Source organism: Kogia breviceps, chromosome 1, assembly GCF_026419965.1.
Source record: "Kogia breviceps isolate mKogBre1 chromosome 1, mKogBre1 haplotype 1, whole genome shotgun sequence".
Taxonomy (NCBI): Eukaryota; Metazoa; Chordata; class Mammalia; order Artiodactyla; family Physeteridae; genus Kogia; species Kogia breviceps.
Genome location: NC_081310.1, coordinates 44531655 through 44558932, shown reverse-complemented (window position 1 = coordinate 44558932; position 27278 = coordinate 44531655). Strand labels below are relative to the sequence as shown.

The 27278-nt window shown below is 35.6% G+C and overlaps 1 protein-coding gene across 12 annotated transcripts in view; it reads left to right on the top strand.

Annotated features, from left to right (window-relative positions):
• Positions 1–27278, top strand: part of RASAL2 (RAS protein activator like 2) — a 386290-nt gene that overhangs the window by 222511 nt on the left and 136501 nt on the right. For 2 of the 12 annotated variants that reach the window (XM_067031049.1, XM_059056147.2), the window contains exon 1: positions 13632–13714. The exons of 9 other annotated variants lie outside the window; for them this stretch is intronic. In XM_067031049.1, coding sequence (XP_066887150.1) covers positions 13702–13714 — 13 coding nt within the window. In that variant the 5' untranslated portion in view covers positions 13632–13701. Of the gene's footprint in view, positions 1–13601; positions 13715–27278 lie in introns of those variants that run through there. One more of the 12 variants, XM_067031046.1, reaches the window with a different exon arrangement.

Here is a 27278-nt window from a genome sequence, read left to right as displayed (position 1 = left end):
CTTCCCACCCACTCCTCCTGTTCTTTTTTTGGGGGGGAAGGGGGAGGGAGCAGGATTGGCTCAGCTATTTACTGAAGCCTTTTTAGTTTATATTTCAAACAGAAGGATTTGTAAATCAGAGAGGTGGAAAATCTAGTTGAGTTTGTATCCAAAACAGACTGGAGCTGCCTCCAGGGATGAAGTGTGTTTTGTTATGACCCTCTTGGCACTCCCCTGCCATCTAATTTCTATAGTAACAATACTTAAGAAAGGAAGCTCCTAGGTTTCTCATAAATCCAGTGTCTGCTGGATTGTTCTGACTACTTTCTTTTCTCTGAAATGTAAAAAAAAGAAGCCTGTTTACTTTCCTGTTGTCTTCAGAAATTTGCACGTTTACTTTTTCCCATTTCAATTAACAGTTAATATATCACAACAGGAACTTCCCATCCATTTCATATTTTTCCTTTGCTTACAAAATAATTTTTATTTTGTCTGTGTTTGCCATGTTATTTCTAACTACAGAGTAGAGAATAACAGGAAAAATTCAAGGTAGAAAAGAGTAAAAAGGAGATGGATTCTTGGATAGGAAGGAAGTGAAAGAGACTGAAGTAGAAAGAGAACTGGTAATAAAGATTATTATTTTATGTCAGTTCATTTTTTTATATCCTAGAACCCTTTGAGTTTTTTTCCTTTTATTTAATCAAAGTAGTGCCATCAAAGAGTCAAAAACATATTTAAACAAACCTTTTGTAATTAATTTCTAAAAGTAGGAACTGTAGGGAAGTATTCAGATGTGTGTATTAGGAACCAGATGAGCTAGGAAGGGAGCCTGTGAAATAATACATTGGTAGTGACTGACAGTAAGAGAGAGAAAAATATATTTACAAGCAGAATATCATCAGCAGTGCACAAACCAATTAGATAAAAATAGCCTTGGAGTAGCTGCTCAAAGCTAGAAAGTTCCACAGTGGTAGGTAAGCCTCCCAAAAAAGAAACCGCATGCAAAATAGGAATGAGGAGAAAATGTGGCCTCTTCTAATAATGTTTAATGTCAGTGGTATAGTATAGGGTTATTGATAAAGATGAGCTTTTATAACTAAATGTGTTTCTATGGTTAATAAATTAGAATTATACTAAAATTTCCATGAGCTTTCCCAAACTTAGCAATGAATTTAACTGCTCTGTTGTATTTGTGCTTAAATAATACATTCTTATATAGTACTTGTCTTAGTTCCTGCTGCTATAATAGGATACCATAGACTGGGTGGTTTAAATAGCAAACAGATCTGATGTCTGCTAAGGGCCCTCTTCTGGGTTGCAGACTGCTGCAATAGGGTTGTTGTTTTTTTTTTTTTTTTTTTTTTTTTTTTTGATAAATTCAATAAATTCTTGAATAAGTATGCTGTGTAGACTTTATCTCACCTCCTATCATGTTTTTTGGATACAATACCATGAACTGGCTATTTTAAGTGTGAATCTCTGATTCTTCCTGTTTATTAGTGTCACTGATTGTTCTATCAGTTTTATCTCTTTATATTTTTAGAATAAAAATAAAGAATAGTTATGAATATGAAGAAACAAGAAGTGTGGCCAGATAGACACAATGATGATAAAATAGTGACCATGCTAAGGACTGGCTATGCATTCTGTCATCTACTCCTGGCAGTAGTCCTGTGAAACAGACTCTGTTATTATCCTCATTTGATAGACAAGAATACCGATGCCAAATGAATGGCAGAACCAAAATTCAAACGCAAATATGTATGACTCAAAATCCAGTTTATTATGGTGCTTCCCCATCCCTTTGTACAAATTGCAATTACTGATTGGCTATTTCTTATTTTAGAATGACTTAAATTACTGACAAGCGGCTGTGAGACCTTGTCTCTTTTTTCTCTCTTCCCAAGATTTTGTTCCTGATTCAAAACCCTACAGAGTGACTGACTTAGCAAATTACCTTTTCTTATGGAGATAATTCTTTCATTCATCGTATATATTTTAAAAATTTGTATTATGTGCTGCACACTGTTCTGGCCTATGTGAATAAAGCATTCAAAACAGTCAGCAGTGCAGACCAAAGCCCCTGCCTTCATGGAGCTTACACTCTGGTAGGAGTATACTGACAAGGATAGACAGCTCTACATTATGTCATATGGTGATGAATGCAGTGGGGGAAAATTGAGATGGGATACAGGATCTAGAAAGTACTGTGGGTGGGCAAGAAGGCAGAGGAAAATTATTCTATATGAGATGACCAGGGAAAATCTCACTGTTTAAGGGACATTTGGTCAAGATCTGAAGGAAAAATTCCCAGAACTGAAGGTTATGAGTTTCCAGGTTAAATGAACCTGTTAAGTGCTCAGCAACGTAAATAAAGACCTATTTCAAAGCACACCTTCAGGAAATTTCAGAACATCTGAGATAAGGAGAACCTCCTAAAAGTTTTCAGGGATTTAAAACAGAAACAAAAATATGCTCTACAGCATTCAAATAAGAGTGGCGTCTGAGTTCTTGACAGCAATGTTAGAGGGTAAGACCATGGAGTAGTGCTATTAAAGTTCCAAGCGAACATGACTCTAAACTGAAATTGTATTCCAAGCTAAATGATCTGTCAAGTAACAGAAGGGATAAATCAAAAAGGACAAGAAAAAGACAAAGGGAATCCCCAGAATACTGGTGAAGGGATGTCCCGGGATGGCATCCAGGTAGCTGGCTGAGAGAGTGTCCAGTCCAAACTGGGGTAAGAGGATAGAAGGCTTTTAGGGCCTTCTCAATTTAATCTCAATATATCTAAATAATATTCTTATACCACTAGGTTTTATTTAGAAATGTTGAGATAAATACCAAAAGACAAGGCTAAAAATTAAAAGAAGGAATGCCTTTGATGGGGTGGGTTATAGGGTTGCTATTTTTTTATTAGCCTATTTGATTTTAAGTATAGTTGAGATTTTTCCCACAATGTACATGTATTACTTGATAAAGTAATGTGTAATTTAAGGAAACAACCTTCTGAATGTATAAACAGCATGATAGTTACTACTTTACAGGGTTGTGAAAAATAACATTTTAAAATTAAGTTCCCCAGAAGAATGCTGGCACATACTGGGTGCTCTTTCCCCCCTCTCGCCCGGCACGTGGGCCTCTCACTGTTATGGCCCCTCCACAGCTCACGTGCCCAGCTGCTCCACAGCATGTGGCATCCTCCCGGACCGGGGCACGAACCCCTATCCCCTCAATCATCAGGCGGACTCTCAACCACTGCGCCACCAGGGAAGCCCTGGGTGCTCATTAAATGTTTGTTTCTTTCTCTCTGCCAGTTTTGCTGTATTTTCTGTAAGAAAAGAAGCCTTGAGTTCCATACAATTGATGTATGAAATTTAATTAAATTTAATTTAATTTAATTTAATGCCTTTTAACCACTTTGGATGTACTTCTTACTATCAACTGGATAGGAAAATCTATCTCCAGCAGTATTTAGATCAGTATTTATTATACATTCAATCAATCTTGGTTGATAATATTGTTGACTAAATTGCCTTAAGTTATCAGAGTCATTTGTGGCAGGAAAAGTATAAATGTTGTTGACTGCTAAAGTGAAGGCACCAGTTTATTTCAGTTCCACTTTATTACAGCATTACTATCAGGTGACTAGTAAACCCTGCACAATCTTTTCTCAAAATTATTTCATTGGATAAGTCCAGAAGATTGAGCTAATATTAGCCCGTAATATGAGGAACATAAGTGATGTGTTAGTTTGTTTTCCTGTTGCTGCTTGAAATATATGCCCAAAGTTCTATAAGCCACTATCCTACATACGTACTGAGAAATTATTTCACAGAACATTTCATTTGTACCTCTCCTTGGGTAATTTATGATGTCATCATTTTCTTATCGAGGCATCTACTATTATAGTATAGGGTATATGTAGTGTCTTATCTCTAATAGTCTTGGTAAGAGTAATACTTTTTTGACAAAGTTACAGACTTCTTCACATGATTGTAGTTGCAGGGGGCTGTACTCTAGACCATGTAATGAATGCATTAAAAGTGATCTCTGGGGGCTTCCCTGGTGGCGCAGTGGTTGAGAATCCACCTGCCGATGCAGGGGACACGGGTTCGTGCCCCGGTCCGGGAAGATCCCACATGCCGCGGAGCGGCTGGGCCCGTGAGCCATGGCCGCTGAGCCTGCGCGTCCGGAGCCTGTGCTCCGCAACGGGAGAGGCCACAACAGTGAGAGGCCCGCCTAGCACAAAATAAATAAATAAATTAATTAAATAAAAGTGATCTCTGGTAAAAGAATTAAACATTTTTATAAATGGAAGGAAAAGAACCATTTAGAGAAGCCAAAGTGATGATAGCTTGTGAGTCCTGGTAAATGAAGAAATCCATAAAGATATTTATCACAAGAAGATGAGCTTTTTGAGGGAAAGAATGCCATGTCAAATCAGGAATGAATCATAACAACTGTTCTCATTTCCTCCCCCCCTTTTTACAGCCTCCCTCCCCCAAACACACAGAATACTATTTTTATTTTATTTTATTCAACAAATGCTTACATAGTGGTTTGTGCCAGGGATTGTTCCAAGCACTTTGCAAATACTTACTTTATGAGCTAGGTACTATTATTATCTCTGTTTGTTTACTTTTTTAATGTTTAATAAAACCAAGGCAGGGCTTTTCCAAGACTCTGTAAGTAGTAAATGGCACAGCTGGTATTTGAACCTGGTAATCTCATCCTACAGGTAGTCCTCTGAACCTCTGGGCTCTTTCTGCTGCTCACCTTAGAGTGGTGAACAAAAGAGGCTGAGTTCTTAGGACTTCCCTGGTGGCACAGTGGTTAAGAATCCACTTACCAATGCAGGGACACAGGTTCGAGCCCTGGTCCGGGAAGATCCCACATGCTGCGGAGCAACTAAGCCCGTGCACCACAACTACTGAGCCTGTGCTCTAGAACCCACGAGCCACAACTACTGAAGCCAACGTGGCGCAACTATTGGAGCCTGCGCACCTAGAGCCCGTGCTCCACAATAAGAGAAGCCACCGCAATGAGAAGCCTGCACACCACAACAAAGAGTAGCCCCCCACTCGCCGCAACTAGAGAAAGCCCGCATGCAGCAACGAAGACCCAACGCAGCCAAATGTTAGTTAATTAATTAATTTTTTAAAAATCTCTTCTAAAAAAAAAAGAGGCTGAGTACTCGTGAGTACTATGACGCTGTCAACAGTTATCTCCTTATACCGTTAAAAAAAAAATTATTAGCAGAGTTGTCTGTTTTAATGTCACTTAGTGGAAAATAATATGTAGTCATTTATTTGAAAACATGAAAACAAAATATGTAGGTTTCTTGTTGCTATTGGCAATCTTAGGAAAAACTGTGATGAATGAAATTCTGCTTACTAAAGATGCAACTTCTCTACCAAGAACATATTTGACACTTAATAGCACTCAATAAATATTGAGCCTAATTAAACAGTGAACAAGGATGCACAATATATTTTCAGCATTTTCCAGTTCATCATATTCTTTTTAATTTCATGTGATATAGAATTTAAAATATGTATCATGAAAGCCTTAGGAAATTTTGAATGTTTTATAGGAGATCATTTTAATCATGCAACAGCTGATGGTACAGGGTAAACCATGATCTATAATAATCACATTTTGCAAATTCAAGCCTAGAACTTCTCTAAGGACAAAACTATATCCTTAAAAGCAGTGTTGTGATCTTTCTCTTGCCAATGAGATAGAAACCATTGTATTTATTTCCTGACATGAGGGGGAAAGGGATATTTCCAGTTCCCATACACAAATATCCCTGTTCTTATTTCTCTGATGGCCTCTTGAGAGATCTAATAGTGGGAGTGTGATTCTGCCCTTAGTCACCAATGACTATTTCCTTAGCAAATTCATTAACCCCTCTTTTATCTCTCAATTTTTGTCACTTATAAAATATCCTTGAAGTATTAGACTTCCCCTAAATATAGCTGTTTTTCACTTATTTCTGTTTTCTATCAATATGACATTTTAAGACCAGCATGTTAAATACATTATTTAGTTTTAAATTAGTTCAAAAACCCAAGCCATAGGCTCTCTAACTTTATTATAACCTGGAGCAGATTTATCTGTTAATAGTAACCATTATTGAAGGTAGGTTAAAGAATAGTACAGGCACATAATCATAATTTTTGAATATGTTAAAACCCAAATTTTTGTTTTTTATTAGGGTTACATCACTCCTATCACTGAAGCAAATCTCTCATAGATGATTTTCAAGTTTTTCATTGGCTTTTAGCTTCAGCAATAATAAAATTAGATGCCATGTTCTATTGAGGAGAGAAAATGTGTAATCTGTTGTGATGGACCGGAAAATTTGTTATTAAAGCAAATGGTAAATCAATCCTTGAATGCAGTATTTTGGTTGCTGCACTACATGGTGCTTTCTTTGTAGGATTGCTGGTTTGGAATTGACTATGTGCCTTGTCTCATAATTCTGTACCTTTTGTACCATTGCTTTTGCCTTTTCTGGAAGACTAATTTATTTATTATGTAGAACATTATTCGGTAACTATAAAGAATTTTTTTTTACTGTATGTGCAGAAATTTAGAAGGAAGCTTAACCTCTTGAAAGTTACTTTTCATATTTACTGATATTTTCTAAAACTGAAAATGATTATTTATGGAGTTATTTTTCATGTCCATAGTGTTTTACACTTGACTTTAACAGATTGGCAGATCATTCATCTCACCTTTTAAAATAAGAAAAAATCTCATATCATTACATAGGAACTTTCAAAAATAATCCTTCTCAAAAAAATAGGGGGGAAATGTATGTATTTCAAAATGTAATATTTGAAATGAGAATGTAATAACACTAGTATCATAAAGTGGAACAGAGATGCACTCTTGGAGCCTAGAATATAATTGAATAAAAGGGTCTAATTTTTATTACTATCACCATCCTAATGGTTCAGAAGTAATGACTAGGAAGTACCACAGATTAATTTTCCCCTTGCTTAAAAATTTCAATTTTCCTTTGGGGAATGGATTTTTCTTTTAAAAAATAATCAGAGGGAAGAGATATGGGAACATATGTATATGTATAATTGATTCACTTTGTTATAAAGCAGAAACTAACACACCATTGTAAAGCAATTATACTCCAATAAAGATGTTAAAAAAATAATCAGAACCATCTTTTTAAAAATCAAATATATTTGACACATAACATTGTATGAGTTTAAGGTGTACAACATGTTACTTTGATATATTTATATATTGTAATATGATTACCATTGTAATGCTATTTATCACATTACATAATTATAATATAATTTTGTTGTCTATATTTATTACATTGTGCATTAGATCTCTATGGCCTATTTACTATCCATTGCAAGTCTGTACCCTTAAACAACATCAGTTTTATTCCCCCAAACTCATCCCCTGGTAAGCACCATTTTACTGTCTGACTTGTTTGTTTTGAGTTTGACATTTTAGATTTCATATATAAGTGATGTCATACTATATTTGTCTTTCTCTGTCTGACTTATCTCATTTAGCATAATGTGTTCAAGATCCTTGCATGTTGTTACAAATGGCAGGCTCTCCTATCTCATAGCTGAATAATATTTCATCAGTATATAAATCGTATCTTTTTTACCCACTCCTCTGTTGATGGTCATTTAAGGTTGTTTCCGTATCTTGGATATTGTGAATAATGCTGCAGTAAACGTGGGAGTGTGTATATCTCTTTAAAATACTGTTTTCATTTCCTTTGGGTATGTACCCAGTAGAGGAATTGCTGGATTATATGGTAGATCTATTTTTAATTTTTTGAGGAACATCCATATTATTTTCCATTGTATTGGATCAATTTATATTCCCATCAATAGTGTATGAGGGTTCCCTTTTCACCACATCCTTACCAGCACCTGTTGTCCCTTGTCTTTTAGATGATAACCATTCTGATGGGTGTGAGGTGATAATATCTTATTGCGGTTTTGATTTGCATTTCCCTGATGACTAGTGATGTTGAGCATCTTTTCATGTGTCTGTTGTCCATTTTGATGTCCTCTTTGCTTCATGATTTATCTCTTGGAGTTCTACTAGATTTTAGCTTGCTTTAGTTAATTGTAAGAGAGTAATGGAAATTGAGTGAAGTGGACTTTACCTGCAGTATGCACTAGTGTTTTCAATTATATAGTACATGTATATGTTGTTGTATCAGTGGTATGCCAAAGTGACTGTACCATAACATCTTTGCTTTTTATAAGTCGATTTATGGAAACAGTAGCCCATACTTGCAAATATTCTTTAAAACTAAGGCAAAAATAAATGCCTAATGACATATTTTTACTGAAACTGAAGTGTTATCTGCATTATATGGGAAAGGTGGACTAATAGTACATCAGTTGTGACAGCAGATTAGCTTAACAGGAAATCAACAAGCCAAGCCGTATAGATAGTTATATATGTATTTTAAAGCCACTGAAGAAAATGAGTTTTTGAAGGCTTTATTAAAGTTCTATTTAAGCTCTTCTTTTAAATGAGGAGGGCCAATGTCACAGGCATGTTCTTGGCTCCGTGAACACATTGAGATATCCATTAATATCCAACCCTATCCCAGAAAGCTTTTAGTTGCTTCTTACTGTTTATTAATGAATTTTTTCATAGAAATAGAAGCGTTGCTTTTGTTTCTGTAGTATATTATTACTCATACACTGAAATAAAACTAGAAAAAGATTTGCCTGGATTTTTCCACAAAGGTTTTGCTTATTTTTCTTTGAAGTATGGTCCTATTCATATGACAGCCTGAGTATTGAGAAGGGTGGCTGATGTGTGATTTTGCCTGCTCTTTATAATGCTTTCTCCTGACCAATGGTCATTTCAGGTAAGCAAATGCAGTCTACTAAATCATCTTAGCTGGAAAAGCAAGGCAAAGCTCTAATGCCTAGCCAGAAGTTGTGAAAACGTTGTGTGGCCATCAAAATTGTCAGTTGTCTGGCATGTGCCTTTTCTAAACACTCTGAGTACTTTGCTAAGCATATGACTAACAGATCCTCTGCTCTTCATAATGCCTTTTTTATCAGAAGAGAAGTATATGCCTTGTGGTCCCATCATATACAAATAAAATGGAATAAAAATTAGAATTTCAGTGGCATTTCTGAATAAGTGGGTGACTTTGGTATTTGTCATTCTAGTTATAAACAATGGTTTCCTTTTCTAATATGAACTCTGAAAAGAATGCAGTAGGAAGGCCACAGAATCAGAACATCAGTCTGGTTTATGGGGAGACATTAAAAGAAACTGTTTATGGTTAGAAGAAGCTGTGTCTCTGATCATCTGCTGTTCAGAAGAGGGAGCACACGTACAGACTGGTGTACACCTCAGTTTGACTGCTATCAATATGTGTATCTGCTTGGAGGAGGAGACGACATGTATTACCAGTATTTTTTGTTTGTTTGCTCATTTGTTAATTTGTTTGATAAGAAAGTGGATGTGCAAGTAACTTTTAATTATATGCAGCCAGCTTTTTTGTGTGTGCCCTTTGATTTTCAGAAAATCATGCATCTGTAGTTTTAGGGTTTCTTAATCGCTGTTACATTGACCTCTATACCTGTACCAAAGTCAGAATTCCATAATTACTTTTGTAAGGGGTAGGGAGAAAATATACTATCCATATTCTTCAAAGTTCACAAAAAATACTGTTTGATTCATAACTAGAAAAAAATATCCTAGCCTTTTAGAAACAAAACCGATATTCGTTGACACTGAACTTGGAAACTCACATCGAGACAGCCTTCAGTAGTCCATTTATACCTGTTTTCAAGCTATTTGTTTATTTAGCAGATATTTATTAAGCATTTATTATGTGGCAGACATTATATAAGTTCCAAGAAGGACAAGAACAGAGTGCTGTGTTAAGTTATAATAGGACCATAGTTTGACAAGGTTGTGACCAAACTTTAAATTTGATTGATGCTCTTATTTATGTTTGAATTATAATATGGAATTCCAGAACCAGAAGAGACCTTTAAAATTATCTACTCCAACCCTTCATTGAGTGTGTGAATCTTTCTTATTATTCATTTGATCATTGCTGATATTTGACTATTTTTGACTTACAAAAATGGCATTTTCACATAGTTCAACCTAGTAAAACCATTTAGTAAGTACAGTACTGGGTCATGACTGCATAAGATGGATTAGTCAAGACAACCCTATCCAACTCTCTGTATAGGGGAGAAATGTGAAACCAGATATTGACAACATAGTGACTATTTGCAAAAATAAAATGGCTCAAGTGCCCTCATCTAACCAAAATGAATATGCTAGGTGCTGAATTGAGCTTTCTAGTTATGTGATCCAATATATCATTTCAAAATGCCTTCAGACTCTATGAGGCTCTTCTAACCCATGAGGGATTTTCTGCATGGACATGGATTTCAGTTACTTTGTAACTTGAGCTCATGGCTGGAGTGTGAGCCATATACTCATGCTTCTCCAGCTTCTTAGAGAACTCCTTCTTAGTGTTGTAGTTTAAGATTTTATCAGTCTCTTCAAAAGCTGCATTTCTGTGATCAAGGCAGCACAACACATGGCTGTGTGTTCAGAGACATTAAAAATTATTCCAAGAAGGAACATCTAGGGATCAGGATTTCACCTATTATAAGTAGGTCCTAATTGGGTAAATGATGAAATGACTATTTTCCCTTCGTATATAATTCGATTGGCTTCAATTAATTAACTTGAAATCACACAAACCTGAGACTAATTCCTTTATATTCTTGTTTCACCACATGTACATACACAGTCCTAGGCTGTGGCATCAGAAAATGGATATGCTATGGTCCCTGTCCTCAAGTTATTCTAAAGCACTCCTCAGTGTAAGTACTTACAAAGGTTTGGTAATTGAAATATATTCTTTCATTTATCCATCCATCTCTCCATCCAGGCATCACTGATTAAGTACCTATTAAGCCAGGCACTGTTCTAGGCTCTAGCAATAAGCTGAAAACAAGACAAAGCCCCTCCCTCATCTACCTTATGTTCTGGTGGGGAAAAGAGACATTAAACATCAGTACATAGTATAATGTTAGAGAATGATGAAGGCTATAAAGAAAAAAAAATAGTGGAGAGTAAAAAAAAAAATACAGAGGAGAATGTAATCAACTCTGGGTAGGAAATAAGGTAAGCCACACTAAGAATATAATTTTAAATCTGGGTTTTGAAGGGTAAATAAGAGTATGACAGACAGACCAGGCAAGGAAGGAACTTCTAGATAGAGAAGCAGCAACATCAAGGCTAGAAGGCATAAAACGGGATTATAAATAGGAATGCATACTTGTGAAAAAGATTTAGTATAGAAATTAATAAAATATGATGTATAATATCCTTTGAACAGTGTTGACTAATAGCATAACATCATATTTGGGTATATGAAAAATTGTTTCCTCAACAGTGCTTCTCAGATTTACTCAAGTACCAGAACTCTAGGTAGTAAAAGTGCTTTTTGCAGAACACAATAAATTATTGTTATTATTCACCTTCAAATATCTGAAAATGTCATTATCGATCTGAATTTGGAACTATTCCAGGCATCTTTAAGGTTAATTAACAGTAACAGATTCTAACATTTTAAAATATATTTTAAAAGAAAAAACTCACACTTGAGAAAATCGTATACATGAACTTTCTCTGTCATGTCACGGAAGATTGCTATTATTGTTTTTTATCATCAGAACACGAGTTCAGTAGCATAGTTTGAGAGCTACTGCACTACAGTTATTCATCAGATGGGCTGCCAACCCGTGTGGGAAGAGTTAGGGAGTCACTGCCTCTTGTAGTAGGCAGCCCCTTCGGAAAGCGCCTTGCAATGGCTCTGACTTCCTTTAATTGAGCTGAAATCTCTTTCCCTGATAATTTAGACTCACTGCTTAGACTCTAACTTAGACTCTGACTCTTGGATAGAATGATGGAAATCATGACTTATTTTTTATAAGTATTCTGAGGAATAATAAGTAAAAATAATTTTGGTATACTTTGTACTGTTTTAAGGTTAATTATAAATGAGACAAATAATGATAAAGTTTAAAGCTCACCTGGGTGAGAAGAGGGTAGGGGTTGTTGGTGTTTTGTTTCATATAGGGCAGGGTGGGAATCTGTGGTCTGTAGGTCTTCATGGTCAGATCCTTAGTGTGTTCTTTTCTGTATAACTTTTTGTTTATGTCTTTTCCCCCTCTGTGACTCTTATTTGAGTAGCAATAGGATTTATAGGAATAGTTCTTCTGAAGTAGAAATAGGAAACTCAAAGTAAAGGCAGAGGAAAATGCAATGTTAGAGTATTATGATCCTTGAAAGAAAATGAAAGCAGATAACGAAAACCAAATTATGGTGGAATTAAAGGAGACTTTAAATGTGAATCATTGAGACTTGGAGAGAAAAAGGGGAGGGGAAAAAAGGGTGCCAAAGATACATACATTCACACTCATCACACATATGTATGTATGTGTACATATACAAATATATCTGTGTGTAAATGTATATCTAGATAGTATATGAGAGAGATATATAATACATATATATAAACACATAAATAGAGATGGAGTATATTTGTTTACATCAGCTGTTTGTTAAATGGTAGATAAAAGATTGAAACTGGGCTCTTCTCATGCCTGTCCTGTTCTACTGTCTGAAGTGGCAGGTGGAATCTGCTCAGTGATTCAAACAGTGAATTTTTTAATTGCTCAATCCTGACATGCTAACCTCAGCAAACGAGCAGCTGCAGAATGTGTTAGGTCATCATACCAATAATGAAGATTACATCATTGACCTGCCTTCCTTTTTTGGAATGTAGAAAAAAAGAAACCCTAGAAATACGTCAGATTTGAAAACAAACCAAAATAATGACTGAGAATAGTGATATTATCTATAGTTTCACCACAACTAGTTGACTAATCAGTTAGGAGCCATTGTGTTTATAAAATTAATTTTTAATTATTCTTTATTTTTAAAATGAAGTTCTAGCTTAAGACCTGAATGAAAGGTTTCAGAGAAATAAAAATTTTCTTTTCTGAATTTAAAATATTTCTATTGCGATAAGGTGACACACTGAGTGACTTTAAGATAATAATATTTGTGTTAACAGACTTCTATATATACATCAGCTGTAAGATATTTCCCTGGGTTTTGTACTTTGAAAAGTTTATGTTTTAATTCAGCACAATAACACTCAAAATAAGAATCTCTGAAATTTGTTTTATTTTTCTATCCCTAAAATAGGACAGATTTTGAAGTAGATTGCTTTTAAAAAAGTGAATCACTTCTTAAAACACACAGATGTACACATCCACCCTTGGGACAGAAGAAATGAATTACCTCGCTTGGTAAATCACATTGCTTCTCCTGAACTAAATTGCCTCCTGCATCCAGTGCTGTGAAAGAGGCGCTCTGAGCAGGAAGGATAGCCATTGTTCAGTGCTCTCTAGCAAAAGAACTGGGCGGGGAGGGGTGTTGGGGGGGGATGGAGTTTGACTGGCGTTGGCTCTGGCTTTTCTACATTCCAATCTGAGGCACAGAGGGAGAGCAAAAAAAAAAAAAAGTGGAGAGAGAGAGAGAGAGAGAGCACAAGTGAGCAAGCACGGTGAGTACCATACGGTATAGAAAGTGTTTTGACTGGCATGCCGGAGAGATCATGTTAGCAACACCCAGAAACTTCACGGAATGCAGACCCCAGGTAAGAGTTCCTAGAGTCTGTCTGAGACAGAAATTAAAAGGTTGTATATATTTAAAGGGAATGTGTGCTTTTTCAAAATTACACAAATGAAATGACTGTTTACTTTTGTGCTTATTTGCTTTAAAAAAAATAGGTTGTTTTTCATTACTGTGAGTTCACAGGAATACTGTGTGGAGGCTGTCAACATCCAGTACAAAATCCAGCTCAAGAATAGCCTTCTGAGAAACTCAGATAAATTAAGGGTGTAATGATCATAGCAAAATACTAACACTGCAAAATTTACTTGTTCTTTTAATAATTTGAAGTGGATTTCTTATTCTGTATCTTCCCCAGATTCTTTATGAAATACTAAGATACCTGGGAATGGATACAGCCCATTTATCTCTGAGGGAGACAAAATATATTGACCATTAATAATATTGTAACAACCTTGCTTGAATCTCAGTAGCGTGTAGTAAATCTCTTTAATTCGGAAAGCTCAACAGGTTGGATCCATAGACAACAGTAAGAGTTGAAATGAGAACTTTGCTTGTTTTTTGTTTTTTGTGGGGGTTTTTGCCCAAGCAGGCTTTTAATATCCTCTGCCAATAGATGACAAGTTAGAAACTTTAATTAGCTCATTGAAAGTTAAATCTGAAAGAGACTTGAGAGACGTCTACTGCAGTCCACTCTCTCCATTTTCAACGAGAACATTGAGGTCTAAGGGAGTTGGTGCTTGCTCAAGATCACAGCATTACAACAGAATTGAAAAGAAAATCCAGGTCTCGTGATCTGCAGTTTACTGGTTTCTTCATGGTACCAGCTATCAATACATTTAGGCTTTATACTTTATCCATACTGTATCTGCTGGCTCAGGTACCATGAATTATTGCCTAAAGACCAAATGCATCATAAACCTAGATTGAAATCTTATGGGGAGGAAATACTGGGGGATGGATGTCATCAATATTGATATCATATTCTTGTTTGAAACCAAAAATATATAACAAAATATCAGAATAAAAAATAACTTTCAGTTAAGGAAAATAACTGTAGTTTGTATATTGCTTTTACATAAACAATTACATAGCTGTGGCATGTTCTGAATATCTGTATATGAAATTAAAATTCAAATTGATTTTAATTTCTTTTAAAGACTTTGGGACTTAACAACTGTATAATTTAAGTAAGTAAAGCTGTTTTGGAGTAACTTGTATCTGTTTACTGGAAGCAAAACATCATCCCATATTCACTGCCTTCTCTATGTTTATTTTTTTTAATGTAAGATAACATTTTAAAATTATCCAACTGTTTGAACCAGTTGCTTCCTTATCCAAGGTCCAGCTCTGTTTCCTCCATTTATAAGGGTCCTCTGTTACTTCACCTCATGAATTATGTGTTAGAGGGTAACTTAAGTGGAGGATCTTGAGAGTCACAACAGACAGTGAACATCTGTCTTCATACGTTTTCATTTAGTCCCTAAAAAGGTTGCTGCCCTTTCCATTTTTCTGGAGACCATTGTGGGGTTGAAAGAGGCCACACTATTCTAGTGAGCTAAATAGTAAAGATAGCCACTGTCAAAAGGATCTGTCATGGCTCTTTACAATTCCTGGGAACAAGTTAGCTTGATTTGGCTATAAGCACAGTGAAGGGATGCAGTGTTTTTGTGTTAAAGCTTGACCTGCTATTCCAGTTTTTGACTAGGTCTGTGTAGATGCAGTTGTGATTTATAAGTTTGTGAGGGATGAACAGTAAGTTGTAAGGAACAGTTTCACTACTGCTCTCGGCTATCAGAAATCAAACTACAAAGTACATTCTCTACCCAGAAGGAAACAAGAGACTGTCTTACTGCCGAATCCATTATTAAAGCACACTGTTTATAAAAGGACTGATGGCTGTGAGAATGAGGACATAATGCTCTATCCAACTTAACAGTGTTCATGTTGTGTTACACAGGGCTTAGATTTTTTTCTCTCATCTTTTATCCTGCTGGAGTATGTGAATGGACTGCCATGATATATGTGTGTATGTTATGTTATGTGTGTATATGGTGGGTGGATGGATGGATGGATGGATAAAGATGGACTTTTGGCTTTAGTGTATTTCCCCATGTTAGAAACAATCAAGTCATTAATCTATTGCTGGTATTTTACTGACCTAACTTGAAAGAAACTACTTTATTAACCAATCTGATAATTATAAAATTACTACCATGCATTGGAAAGAGAAAAATATTAGAAGCAAACACATACTCCTTGTTCTGTCCTGAATACAGATGTCAGATTATTCAGGTTTATACTTTCTCTGTTAGAGAAAAGCAGTGTGCTAATAAGGTGCCCATTTTATGACCAAAGACAGATTGTAAATGGGAAGGGAGTGGGTAGGGTGAAATGAATGACATGAGGAAAGAAACTCTGTTATGTATGTGAAACAATTTTCTTTTCACCATTGTTTTTTTGAAGGCAAGCCCATTTTCACTACTTACGCTTTTTTTTCCTTGATACTAGTTTCTCTAAATTTTTTTTCATGAAATATATATCCATATAGTTTATATATTAAATTTGCAAAGAAGGTAAAGAGCTCTGCATCATAGCCATTGACATTTTTCTGATAAAAGTTTGGCTATAGTTGATCAAAACTTTTGTCTCATTCAGAGGAGTTACTTCTTTCCCGCTGCAATTTCACTCTACTTCTTGGGTATAATTCAGTGTTTGTAATGCTCTGAGTTGTCAAGTTAATTCTTTACTCATAAAGGTTACCTAATTATCCACTTAAAACTCTGGGAATCCTATTATGTAGACCACATGGTTGTGTTTTCCCTTCTGCTCCAGTCTTAACCTTCTTCAGCCGCCTGTAAAGAGGAAAGTGTTAAGCTGGTTTTGTTCTTTCTGTTCTTTCACGCCCTCTAGTGGTTGTTTGTGGTTGTTCTTGTTTTCAGTTCCCTATCAGTTTTAGTGAAGCAGGTGACTGTGGTGAAATCAGGTTCAGCAGATTCTTACACTTGAGGTGCATGAACTTTCTAAAATATCTAATTCTTTAGTGCAGAAAGAGAAAAAATTGATTATGTCCTGTTGTTTCCTAGTGAACAGTGAGTCAAGAAAATGAGTTATGACTCAGCAATACGAATCCTCTTATAGCTGTCTTTTCTTTCTCTTTATTTTTGTCTTCCTTTGTACGTATGTGTGTGTATGCGTGTGTGTGTGTGCGCGCGCGCGCGCTGATGGAGATTCAGTCTATCAGAGTTTCATATATAATTATGGGTATGATATCTGCTTGTGTCGGGAAGCCTTAAGCGTTGCCACTGAGAATATTTTCTTTGTGCATACTTGACAAGTAGGAGAGACTTACTGAATCATCATCAAAATTCAGATGAAGGTCTTTATCTTCTCTGGTACCTTCCTCACCCCTACTTAGACTGTACCATTCTGCTGAATGAGGAGCTCTCTGAACTTATGCACATGGAGAGGGAGCCAGTGAGGAGTTCTTATCAATAATTAGACTATAAAACTCCACATTTCTGTCATTCTCAGGTTTACGGTATTTTATAAATAAGTGAATTGCTGAAACAGCAACTTGTAAAGTTAGTTCAGGTTAATACAGTTCTGTTCTTTGAAGAATAAAAATGACCTGGTTCTGCTTGCCCTTTGTCACTTTCGAAAGTAAGTAAGCAAGCAAGTTTAGCTGCCAGGATCAAGCCGGTGTCATTCAGGATCAGGTGTCACCTAGGATAGCCAGCCTGTTGGCCAATTTGCTTACTCTGATTATTGCATTTAATTCCACAGACTATAGAGTACCTTTGGAAAAACTTAGCAGCACTGTTGTATAGTTAACTATTCATAGATATTACCTTTAGTTCACATGAAAACTAGAAAAACTGGATATTCTTTCACTTTTTAACACTCTGGTTTGTAACTTTCTTGCTAAATTACATTTCAGGTGGGTTGTGTGTAGTTGATTTGATTTCTGGTCTCTTGATTCAGATAGGAGAATATAAGATGTTTGGGTCCCTACTTCAATAATCCCTTTTTCTAGGAACACCTAGACTATAAAGCATCAGTTAAATAAATGAAATAATTTATTTCATTTGTTTAAAAAAGGAATGATGTGTCAAAGGGAGTGCAAGAAGAGCCACAAAAAAATCTAGCCTGTGTGAATACATTGAAAGAATTGGGTTTGCTCAGTCAAAGGACAGGACAAGATGTGATGTGTCTGTGAACAGGGAAGGATAATCACCTTTTGTGTCAAGAGCTCATTATGAAGAGCTCATTTCTAAGATTTTGTTCAGTATCGTTATATTTCTTATTAGCATTTTCTCAAAGTATGGGAAACAAATCACTCAAAGAAAGGGTAATAGATTATTTACCTTCTGCATATAGTAAAGGAACTGTATCACAGTAAGTATTTGGTCTGATTTTTGTGAGTCTCCATTATACAGCTGAAATATAAGGATATTTTTAATGAATTAAGATCTTTATTTTATCTTCTGTACAATTAGCTTACATACATCTTGAAATTTTTCTTGAAGCATTTTTGCCTCCACTTAATACTCAGTGAAACATCATGGTAGTTTCCTGAAACAATAAATGCCACTCTGTTTTATGAGTACCATTTTTTCCTTGTAAATATTTGCACAGTGACAATTGCTAAAATTATGAAATATATTTTTAGTAACTTTGGTTTTATTCATTTCCTTTCCTTATAAATACAGCACTCAGTAAATATTTGATTGATGATCAACTTTTCCAGGTAAATTTTCTGAAGAAGTAGCTTTTTTCTTTTTCTTTTTCCAATTGGAGCCAGTGTTGACCATCTTTATTAACAAAACCAAAAACATGGTGTAAGGAAGAAATCTGAGGAGTTATTGCTGTCATTACAAAGAATGAAAACCAGTCTCCCTTGGAAACATTTTTATTTACAAAACCAAAGTGTACTATTCAAAGGGAATTTATTGCAATATAAAAGGCAGAAGTCTTTTTAGAAAGTTTAGAAGTTACTTGTTTGTTTTATTTGTAAATGGAAGCCTTTTTTTTTTTTTAAGATTCCATATATATGTGTTAGCATACGATATTTGTTTTTCTCTTTCTGACTTACTTCACTCTGTATGACAGACTCTAGGTCCATCCACCTCACTACAAATAATTCAATTTCATTTCTTTTTTATGGCTGAGTAATATTCCATTGTATATATGTGCCACATCTTCTTTATCCATTCATCTGTCGATGGACACTTAGGTTGCTTCCATGTCCTGGCTATTTGTAAATAGAGCTGCAATGAACATTGTGGTACATGACTTTTTGAATTATGGTTTTCTCAGGGTATATGCCCAGTAGTGGGATTGCTGGGTCATATGGTAGTTCTATTTGTAGTTTTTTAAGGAACCTCCATACTGTTCTCCATAGTGGCTGTATCAGTTTATGTTCCCACCAAAAGTATATGAGGGTTCCCTTTTCTCCATACCCTCTCCAGCATTTACTGTTTGTAGATTTTTTTGATGATGGCCATTCTGACTGGTGTGAGATGGTATCTCATTGTAGTTTTGATTTGCATATCTCTAATGATTAATGATGTTGAGCATTCTTTCATGTGTTTGTTGGCAATCTGTATGTCTTCTTTGGAGAAATGTCTAAAAGAGCTTTTTCATCAGTGAAATGTGGAAGTATCCAACACAATAAATGGAAGTTACTTAATAAATGTTAATTTCCTTATTTTTCTTTGCAAAAATACAAACATGATATATTCTTGAGCATGCCTTTCTTCTCTTCTCACATAAATCGCCCCATTCCATCTTATCCTTCCAGTTCTGAATCATTAAAATGCATGTGTTTAGCTCTATTTATGGATTCATTTACAGCAATCTTCTCCACTAGATCCTTCATATTTCACGCTTTACTCAAGCTCAGTGTTTTCGTGTTAGCATACTAAATTAGTTTTCTATTGCTGTTATAACAGCGATGCACTCAGTGACTTAAAACAACACCCATTTATTATTTCATCGTTTCTATAGAACCAAAGTACAGGCAGAATGTAGCTGGTTGTCTGCTCAGCGTATCACAAGGTCAAAACCAAAGTATTAGCAGGCTGCATTCTCATCTGGAGCTCAAGAGTCCTCTTGTAGTTGTAGGACTGAGAATCCTGTTTTTTTGCTGGCTATTGGCAGGGAGTCATTCTCAGCTCCTAGAGACCACCTTTGCATCTCATTCCTGTGACACTCCCAGAACATGGCAACTTACTTCTTCAAAGCCAGTGAGAGAATCTTACTCTAGTCTACTATGATGGAGTCCAGTATAATATGCAACATAATCACAAGAATGACTGTACCATCATCTTTGCCATATAATACACCTGAATCAAGGGAGTGACTATCCCATCATATTAACAGATCCAGGGCCCCACCTACACCCAAGGGTAGAGGATTATACAAAGATGTGAGTACCATATATACCCACATCATAAACACCAAAGCCTTTGTGCACAATTCTTTTTTTTTTTTTTCTGATTTACATGCTATTTATTTTTTTATTTTTAAAACATCTAATTTGGAGTATAATTGCTTTACAATGGTGTGTTAGTTTCTGCTTTATAACAAAGTGAATCAGTTATACATATGTTCCCATATCTCTTCCCTCTTGCATCTCCCTCCCTCCCACCCTCCGTATCCCACCCCTCTAGGTGGTCACAAAGCAATGAGCTGATCTCCCTGTGCTATGCGGTGATTCTCACTAGCTATCTATTTTACATTTGGTAGTGTATATATGTCCATGCCACTCTCTCACTTTGTCACAGCTTACCCTTCACCCTCCCCATATCCTCAAGTCCATTCTCTAGTAGGTCTGTGTCTTTATTCCCGTCTTACCACTAGGTTCTTCATGACATTTTTTTTTCTTAGATTCCATATATATGTGTTAACATACAGTATTTGTTTTTCTCTTTCTGACTCACTTCACTCTGTATGACAGACTCTAGGTTCATCCACCTCACTACAAATAACTCAATTTCGTTTCTTTTTATGGCTGAGTAATATTCCATTGTATATATGTGCCACATCTTCTTTATCCATTCATCCGATGATGGACACTTAGGTTGCTTCCATCTCCTGCCTATTGTAAATAGAGCTGTGCACGATTCTTAATTGTGCTTTTTTTTCTCCCCTTTCATATCGAATGTAGACTATTCATTGAAATTAATGTTTCTCTAGTTCTCTAGTCCTCTAGGCAGGTTAACAATCTCATCTTTATTTCAGTTAAATTAGTATTAGTTTTATGAGGCCTATGCTTCTTTTCTGTGATAGCAACATTTTCATTTTCAATCTGCCACCCATTTTTAATAAAATAAAGGAAAACACAGTATAATCATGCAAATATTGCCAAACAGATTCTGATGCCAGATAAACTGTTGATGAACATGTGACCCCCACCTCATATTTATCATCAACTGATGAATGACAGTCCTGAATTTTTAAAAATTTCTGAATTAAAAAGTTACAGACCTGGGCTTCCCTGGTGGCGCAGTGGTTGAGAATCCGCCTGCCGATGCAGGGGTCGTAGGTTCTTGCCCCGGTCCGGGAAGATCCCACATGCCGCGGAGCGGCTGGGCCCGGTGAGCCATGGCCGCTGAGCCTGCGCGTCCGGAGCCTGTGCTCCGCAATGGGAGAGGCCACAACAGTGAGAGGCCCGCGTACCGCAAAAAAAAAAAAAAAATTAAGAAAAAAAAAGTTACAGACCTATCTTAAATTATTCTTAAATTATTCTGCTGTTTAAGAATGATCTGAACTCTAGGGAACTCCCTAGTCCTCTAAAGATGTTGTATATCCTGCCCATCATGACAGTTTCCTGCCCATTTTCAATCCTGCCTTCTAATTATAGATCTTTCCAAATGCATATCTTTTAATACCTCATAATTCTTGGTAACCTGTGCCACTCTTATCCCTTGAACTTTTATTTATTTTAATTTTGCTTTGTTTATTAGATTATGTTTTTAAACATAATACTTGAGATATTAAGTAATTTTCCATTTTAATTTGTAGTCCTTATTAAAGTACTGTGTTCTCTTCTGTGTGCCATATCTAAAAAATTCTGGACGTGTTTTCAGTGATGGAAAGGCTAGAAAATAAGATCTTGAAGAAAACTTAGACATTAAGATTGTTCAGTGTGAGGAACACAGTAATACAAAATATATATGAAAACACTGTCACAAACTATTTTCCCTATCCATTAAGAGGAGAAAAAAGAGAATGCGGCAGTATGTAGAATCTGAGTGAAATAGAAGTATGTAGGTTTGGGGCTTTAAAACTGTGACTCTGGGCTTCCCTGGTGGCGTAGTGGTTGAGAATCCGCGTGCTGATGCAGGGGACACAGGTTCGTGCCCCGGTCCGGGAAGATCCCACATGTCGCCTAGCGGCTGGGCCCGTGAGCCATGGCCGCTGAGTCTGCGCGTCCGGAGCCTGTGCTCCGCAACGGGAGAGGCCACAACAGTGAGAGGCCCGCGTACCGAAAAAAAAAAAAAAAAAAACCTGTGACTCTTAGGATCTTCTTCTTTGTGAGACATCATAACTTAAATCTTACTTTTCCTGAGGTCAAATAAATCCTACTTGAAAACCAAAGAAGTTAATTGAATAAAGTTTCAAGTTCCATGCTCCCTTGATTATATATAATTTTCTAATCCATTATAATAATTGAAGTATTATGTGGGTCTATTTTAAATAAAATCTTAATTAAAAAAATAACAGTAATAGCTGACATTCCTAACAGTTCAAACCAGGCCCAGGTATAAAAGCTCTTCCTTCCCCCACACTCCAGGAATTCTATTATTTTCTGCACATATAACTAAAATTAACAATTAGTATTTATCCTACCAGACTCTCTATATGTGTGTGTGTGCATATATGTATGTGTGTAAATAGCACATGAATGTAGACAATTTTTCTGTGTTTTCAGCAGGATCAAATGATACATGTTGTAGTTCAACTTGTGTTTTTCACTTAAGAACATATTATAGGCTCTTTGTTTCTGGTTATGGTGGGCTAGGTTTTCCGAATAACCCTCCTACTGAAAACAACTAAGTGAGATAAATGTATTTTTTAAAAAAAACTGTCTTCTTAAAAGCATCAAAGAGACATTTCTAAATAATCCACAGATCAATGAAGAAATCATAAGAGAAGTTAGAACCAAATGATACTGAAAATATATATCAAAACTTGTATGATTTAGCTAGAATAGAACTTGAAGTTAGAAAAATAGTACCATAGTAAAGAGCATAGAAGGAAAGAAAAAAGGATTACAATAGGAATTAATTAAACAAATCAAACATACAGTGGAGAAAATCAACAAAGTTAAGAGTTAGTTATTTGAAAAGACATAAAATTGACAAACCTTTGGCAAGACTGATCAAGAAAAATATAATTATTATCCGGAATAGAAAAGGGTATGTTGCTATCAATCCTGCATATGGTAAAAAATACTTACAGAATATTATAAACAATTTTATGGAAACAAAGTTTTAAATTAGATGAACTAGTGAAACTTTTAGGAAAATACAACTTGCTGAAAACTGACACAAGAAGAAGATCCTAATATTGTTAAAGAAATTCAGTCTGAAATTAAGAGCTTTACCTCAAATAAAAATCCAAGCCCAGAAGACTTTGCTTAAGTATTCTAGCAAACATTTAAGAAAGATATAATTTCATACAATGGAACACTACTCAGCAATAAGAAAGAATGAAATTTTGCCATTTGTGGCAACATGGATGGACTTGTAGAGCCTTATGTTAAGTGAGGTAAGTCAGGCAGAGAAAGACAAATACTGTATGATGGCACTTATATGTGGAATCTAAAAAATACAACAAACTAGTGAATATAACAAAAAAGAAGCGGACTCTCAGATATAGAGAACAAACTAGTGGTTACCACTGGGGAGAGGGAAGAGGGGAGGGGCAATATAGGATTGGGGCGGAAAGGATTATAATGGGATTACAGTAAGTGCCCTACATACGAACCTTCATGTTGTGAACTTCTCAAAGATGCGAACGTGCATTCCATCAATTTCAGACGTGAGTGAAATTGCAGCTTGCCCTCCATCTCCTATTGCTGACGATCCTTCAGCTCTACCATCTCCCACCTCCTCTCCCTCCTCCAGTCAGTAACTCTTGTTGCCTGTTCACTCGATGCCAGCCCCTGTATGCCAGCTGTTGTACTGTGCTACTGTGTACTTTTCAAGGTACTGTACTGTAAGATTAAAAATGTTTATTTTTTGTGTTTGTTTATTTTTATGTATTATTTGTGTGAAAAGTATTATAAACCTATTGTGGTACAGTACTGCATACCCGCTTGTGTTAGTTGGGTACCTAGGCTAACTTTGTTGGACTTACAAACAAATTGGACTTCAGAACGCTCTCTCAGAATGGAACTTGTTTGTATGCGGGGGACTTACTATATGAAATAGTGTGTGTGAAACTTTTGAAAATTGTAAAGCACTATAGAATTTAAAGAATGTTTCACTCAATTAAAAAAATTGAAAAAAGATATAATTTCAGATTACACAAATTCTTTCTGAAAAAGAAAAGAGACTGTACACATTAGCTAATTTTATAACACTGGCATCACTTCTATACCATCTGACAACAACATTACATGAAAGGACAATTATAGGGCAATCATTCATTTCACAGATGCCAAAATCCTAAACAAATATTAGTAAATAGAATAATACATTATAACAAAATTGGGTTTATTATACCAATGCAAAGTTTGTTTAATATTTAATAATTAGTATAATTCACTATCAGTGGACTAAAGGAGAAAAACTTAAATTGTGCAAAAACCATGTTTGATAAAATTTAACAACCATTAATAATAACTCTTAGCAAAACAGGAATAGAAAAGAACTTCCTTACTCTGATAAAGGGTATCTACAAAAACCCCTCAACAAACATACTTAATGGTTAAAAGCCCCCCTTTCAGATGAGAATCAAGGGGCTTTCCTGGTGGCGCAGTGGTTGAGAATCCGCCTGCCAATGCAGGGAACACGGGTTCGTGCCCCGGTCTGGGAAGATCCCACATGCCGCGGAGCGGCTGGGCCTGTGAGCCATGGCCGCTGAGCCTGCGCGTCCGGAGCCTGTGCTCCGCAACGGGAGAGGCCACAACAGTGAGAGGCCCGCGTACCACACACACACAAAAAAATCCAAGATGAGAATCAAGACTATGATGTCCACTGTTACTTCTGCTATATCACATTATACTGGAGGTCCTAGTTAGTACAGCAAGGCAAGCAAATATTATAAGGATTGGAAATATAAAAAATTTTAATAATTTGCTGATGATGTAATTGTCTGTTCAAGAAATTAAAAAAACAACAACAACCTTTACAGATAATGAGTTTAGCAAGGTTGATAGATACAACATCTGGAAACAAAAATCAATTGCATTTCTGTATCAACAACAAACTAAAAGTGAATTTTTTAAAAAGATAACTTTACAGTAACATAAAAAGTAATTACCTAGGAAATAAATCTAGTAAAAGATGTACAAAACATCTAGAAAACTATAAACTTTGTTATTTTTTATTGCACTTCACTTTATTGCACTTTGCAGATAACTGAGTTTTTTACAGATTGAAGGTTTGTGGCAACCCTGAATCAAGCAAGTCTATTGGAGCCATTCTTCCACAGCATTTGCTCACTTCATGTCTCTGTGTCACATTTTGGTAATTCTCACATTTCAAACCCTCCACCAGCAAAAAGATTACAACTTGCTAAAGGCTCAGATGATGGTTAGCATTTTTTTAGCAGTAAAATATTTTTTATTGAAGTATAGTTGATTCACTTTGCTGTACAGCAGAAATATAAAACTTTATTAAAAGAAATTAAAGAATAGTTGAAAAGGGGGCTATACCATATTTCTGGAATCAGAATATTGGTTTGTAGGATGTTAATTTTCTGTCACATTTCTCTATACATTCAATACAATCCCAGTAAAAATCTCATGAGTGTTTTATAGAGGAATTTTACAAATGGATTATAAAATTTATATGGATTATAAAATTATACAAAGGCCCAAGTATAACCAAAATCTCTGGAAGAAATATAAATTGGTAGGACTTTCTCTATCAGCTATCAAGACTTTTTATAAAGCTATAGTAATTGAGACAAAGTGATATTGGTTTTAGAAATAGACCAATGGAACAAAGAGTCTTAAAACAGATCTGTACATATATGTACATTTTATTTATGATAAAATTGACACTGCAGAGTGGTGGTGAAATTATGGTCTTTTCAATAAATGGTACTGGCTCAACTAGTTATTCAAATGAAAAAAAAACAAGGAAGTGATTCCTTCTTCACATTTTATACAAAAATCAATTTCATGTGGATTGTAGACCTAAATGTAAATGACAAAATAATAACATGAAATATATCATATTTTTTAAATTGAAGTATAATTGATTTACAATATTGTGTTAGCTTCTGGTGTACAGCAGAGTGATTCAGTTGTGTGTGTGTGTGTGTGTGTGTGTGTGTGTGTGTGTGTGTGTTTATGTGCGTATTCTTTTTCACATTCTTTTCCATCATGGTTTATCACAGGATATTGAATATGATTCTCTGTGCTATACAGTAGGTTATCCTTCCCCCTCACTCTTTCCCCTTTGGTAACCATAAATTTGTTTTCTGTGTCAGTGAGTTTGTTCCCGTTTTGTATATAAGTTCATTTGTATCACTTTTTAGATTCAGCATGTAAGTGATATTATATGATATTTGTCTTTCTCTGTCTGGCTTCACTAAGTATGATGATGTCTAGGTCTATCCATGTTGCTGCAAAGGGCATTATTTCACTCTTTTTTATGGCTGAGTAATATTCCATTGTGTATATATTCCACATTTCTTTATCCATTCATCTGTCAATGAACATTTAGCTTGCTTCCATTTCTTGGCTGTTGTAAATAGTGCTGCTGTGAACATTGGGGGTGCCTGTATCTTTTCAAATTAGAGTTTTCTCCAGATATATGCCCAGGAGTAGAATTGCTAGATCATATGTTAACTCTACTTTTAGTTTTTTAAGGAACCTACATTCTGTTCTCCATAGTGGCTTTACCAATTACATTCCCACCAACAAAGTAAGGAAGGTTCCCTTTTCTCCACACTCTCTCCAGCGTTTATTTGTAGACTTTTTGATGATGGCCATTCTGGCTGGTGTGAGGTGATACCTGATTGTAGTTTTGACTTGCATTTCTCTAATAATTAGTGATGTTGAGCAGCTTTTCATGTGCCTCTTGATTATCTGTATGTCTTCTTTGGAGGAATGTCTATTAAGGTCTTCTGCCCATTTTTGATTGGGTTGTTGGGTTTTTTTGTTATTGAGTTGTATGAGTTGATTGTATACTTTGGAAATTAAACCATTGTCGATCATGTCATTTGCAAATATTTTCTCACAGTCCATAGGTTATCTTTTCATTTTGTTTATGGTTTCCTTTGCTGTGCAAAAGCTTATAAGTTTGATTAGGTCCCATTTGTTTATTTTTGCCTTTATTTCTTTTGCCTTGGGAGACTGACCTAAGAAAACATTGGTGCGATTTATGTCAGAGAATATTTTGCCT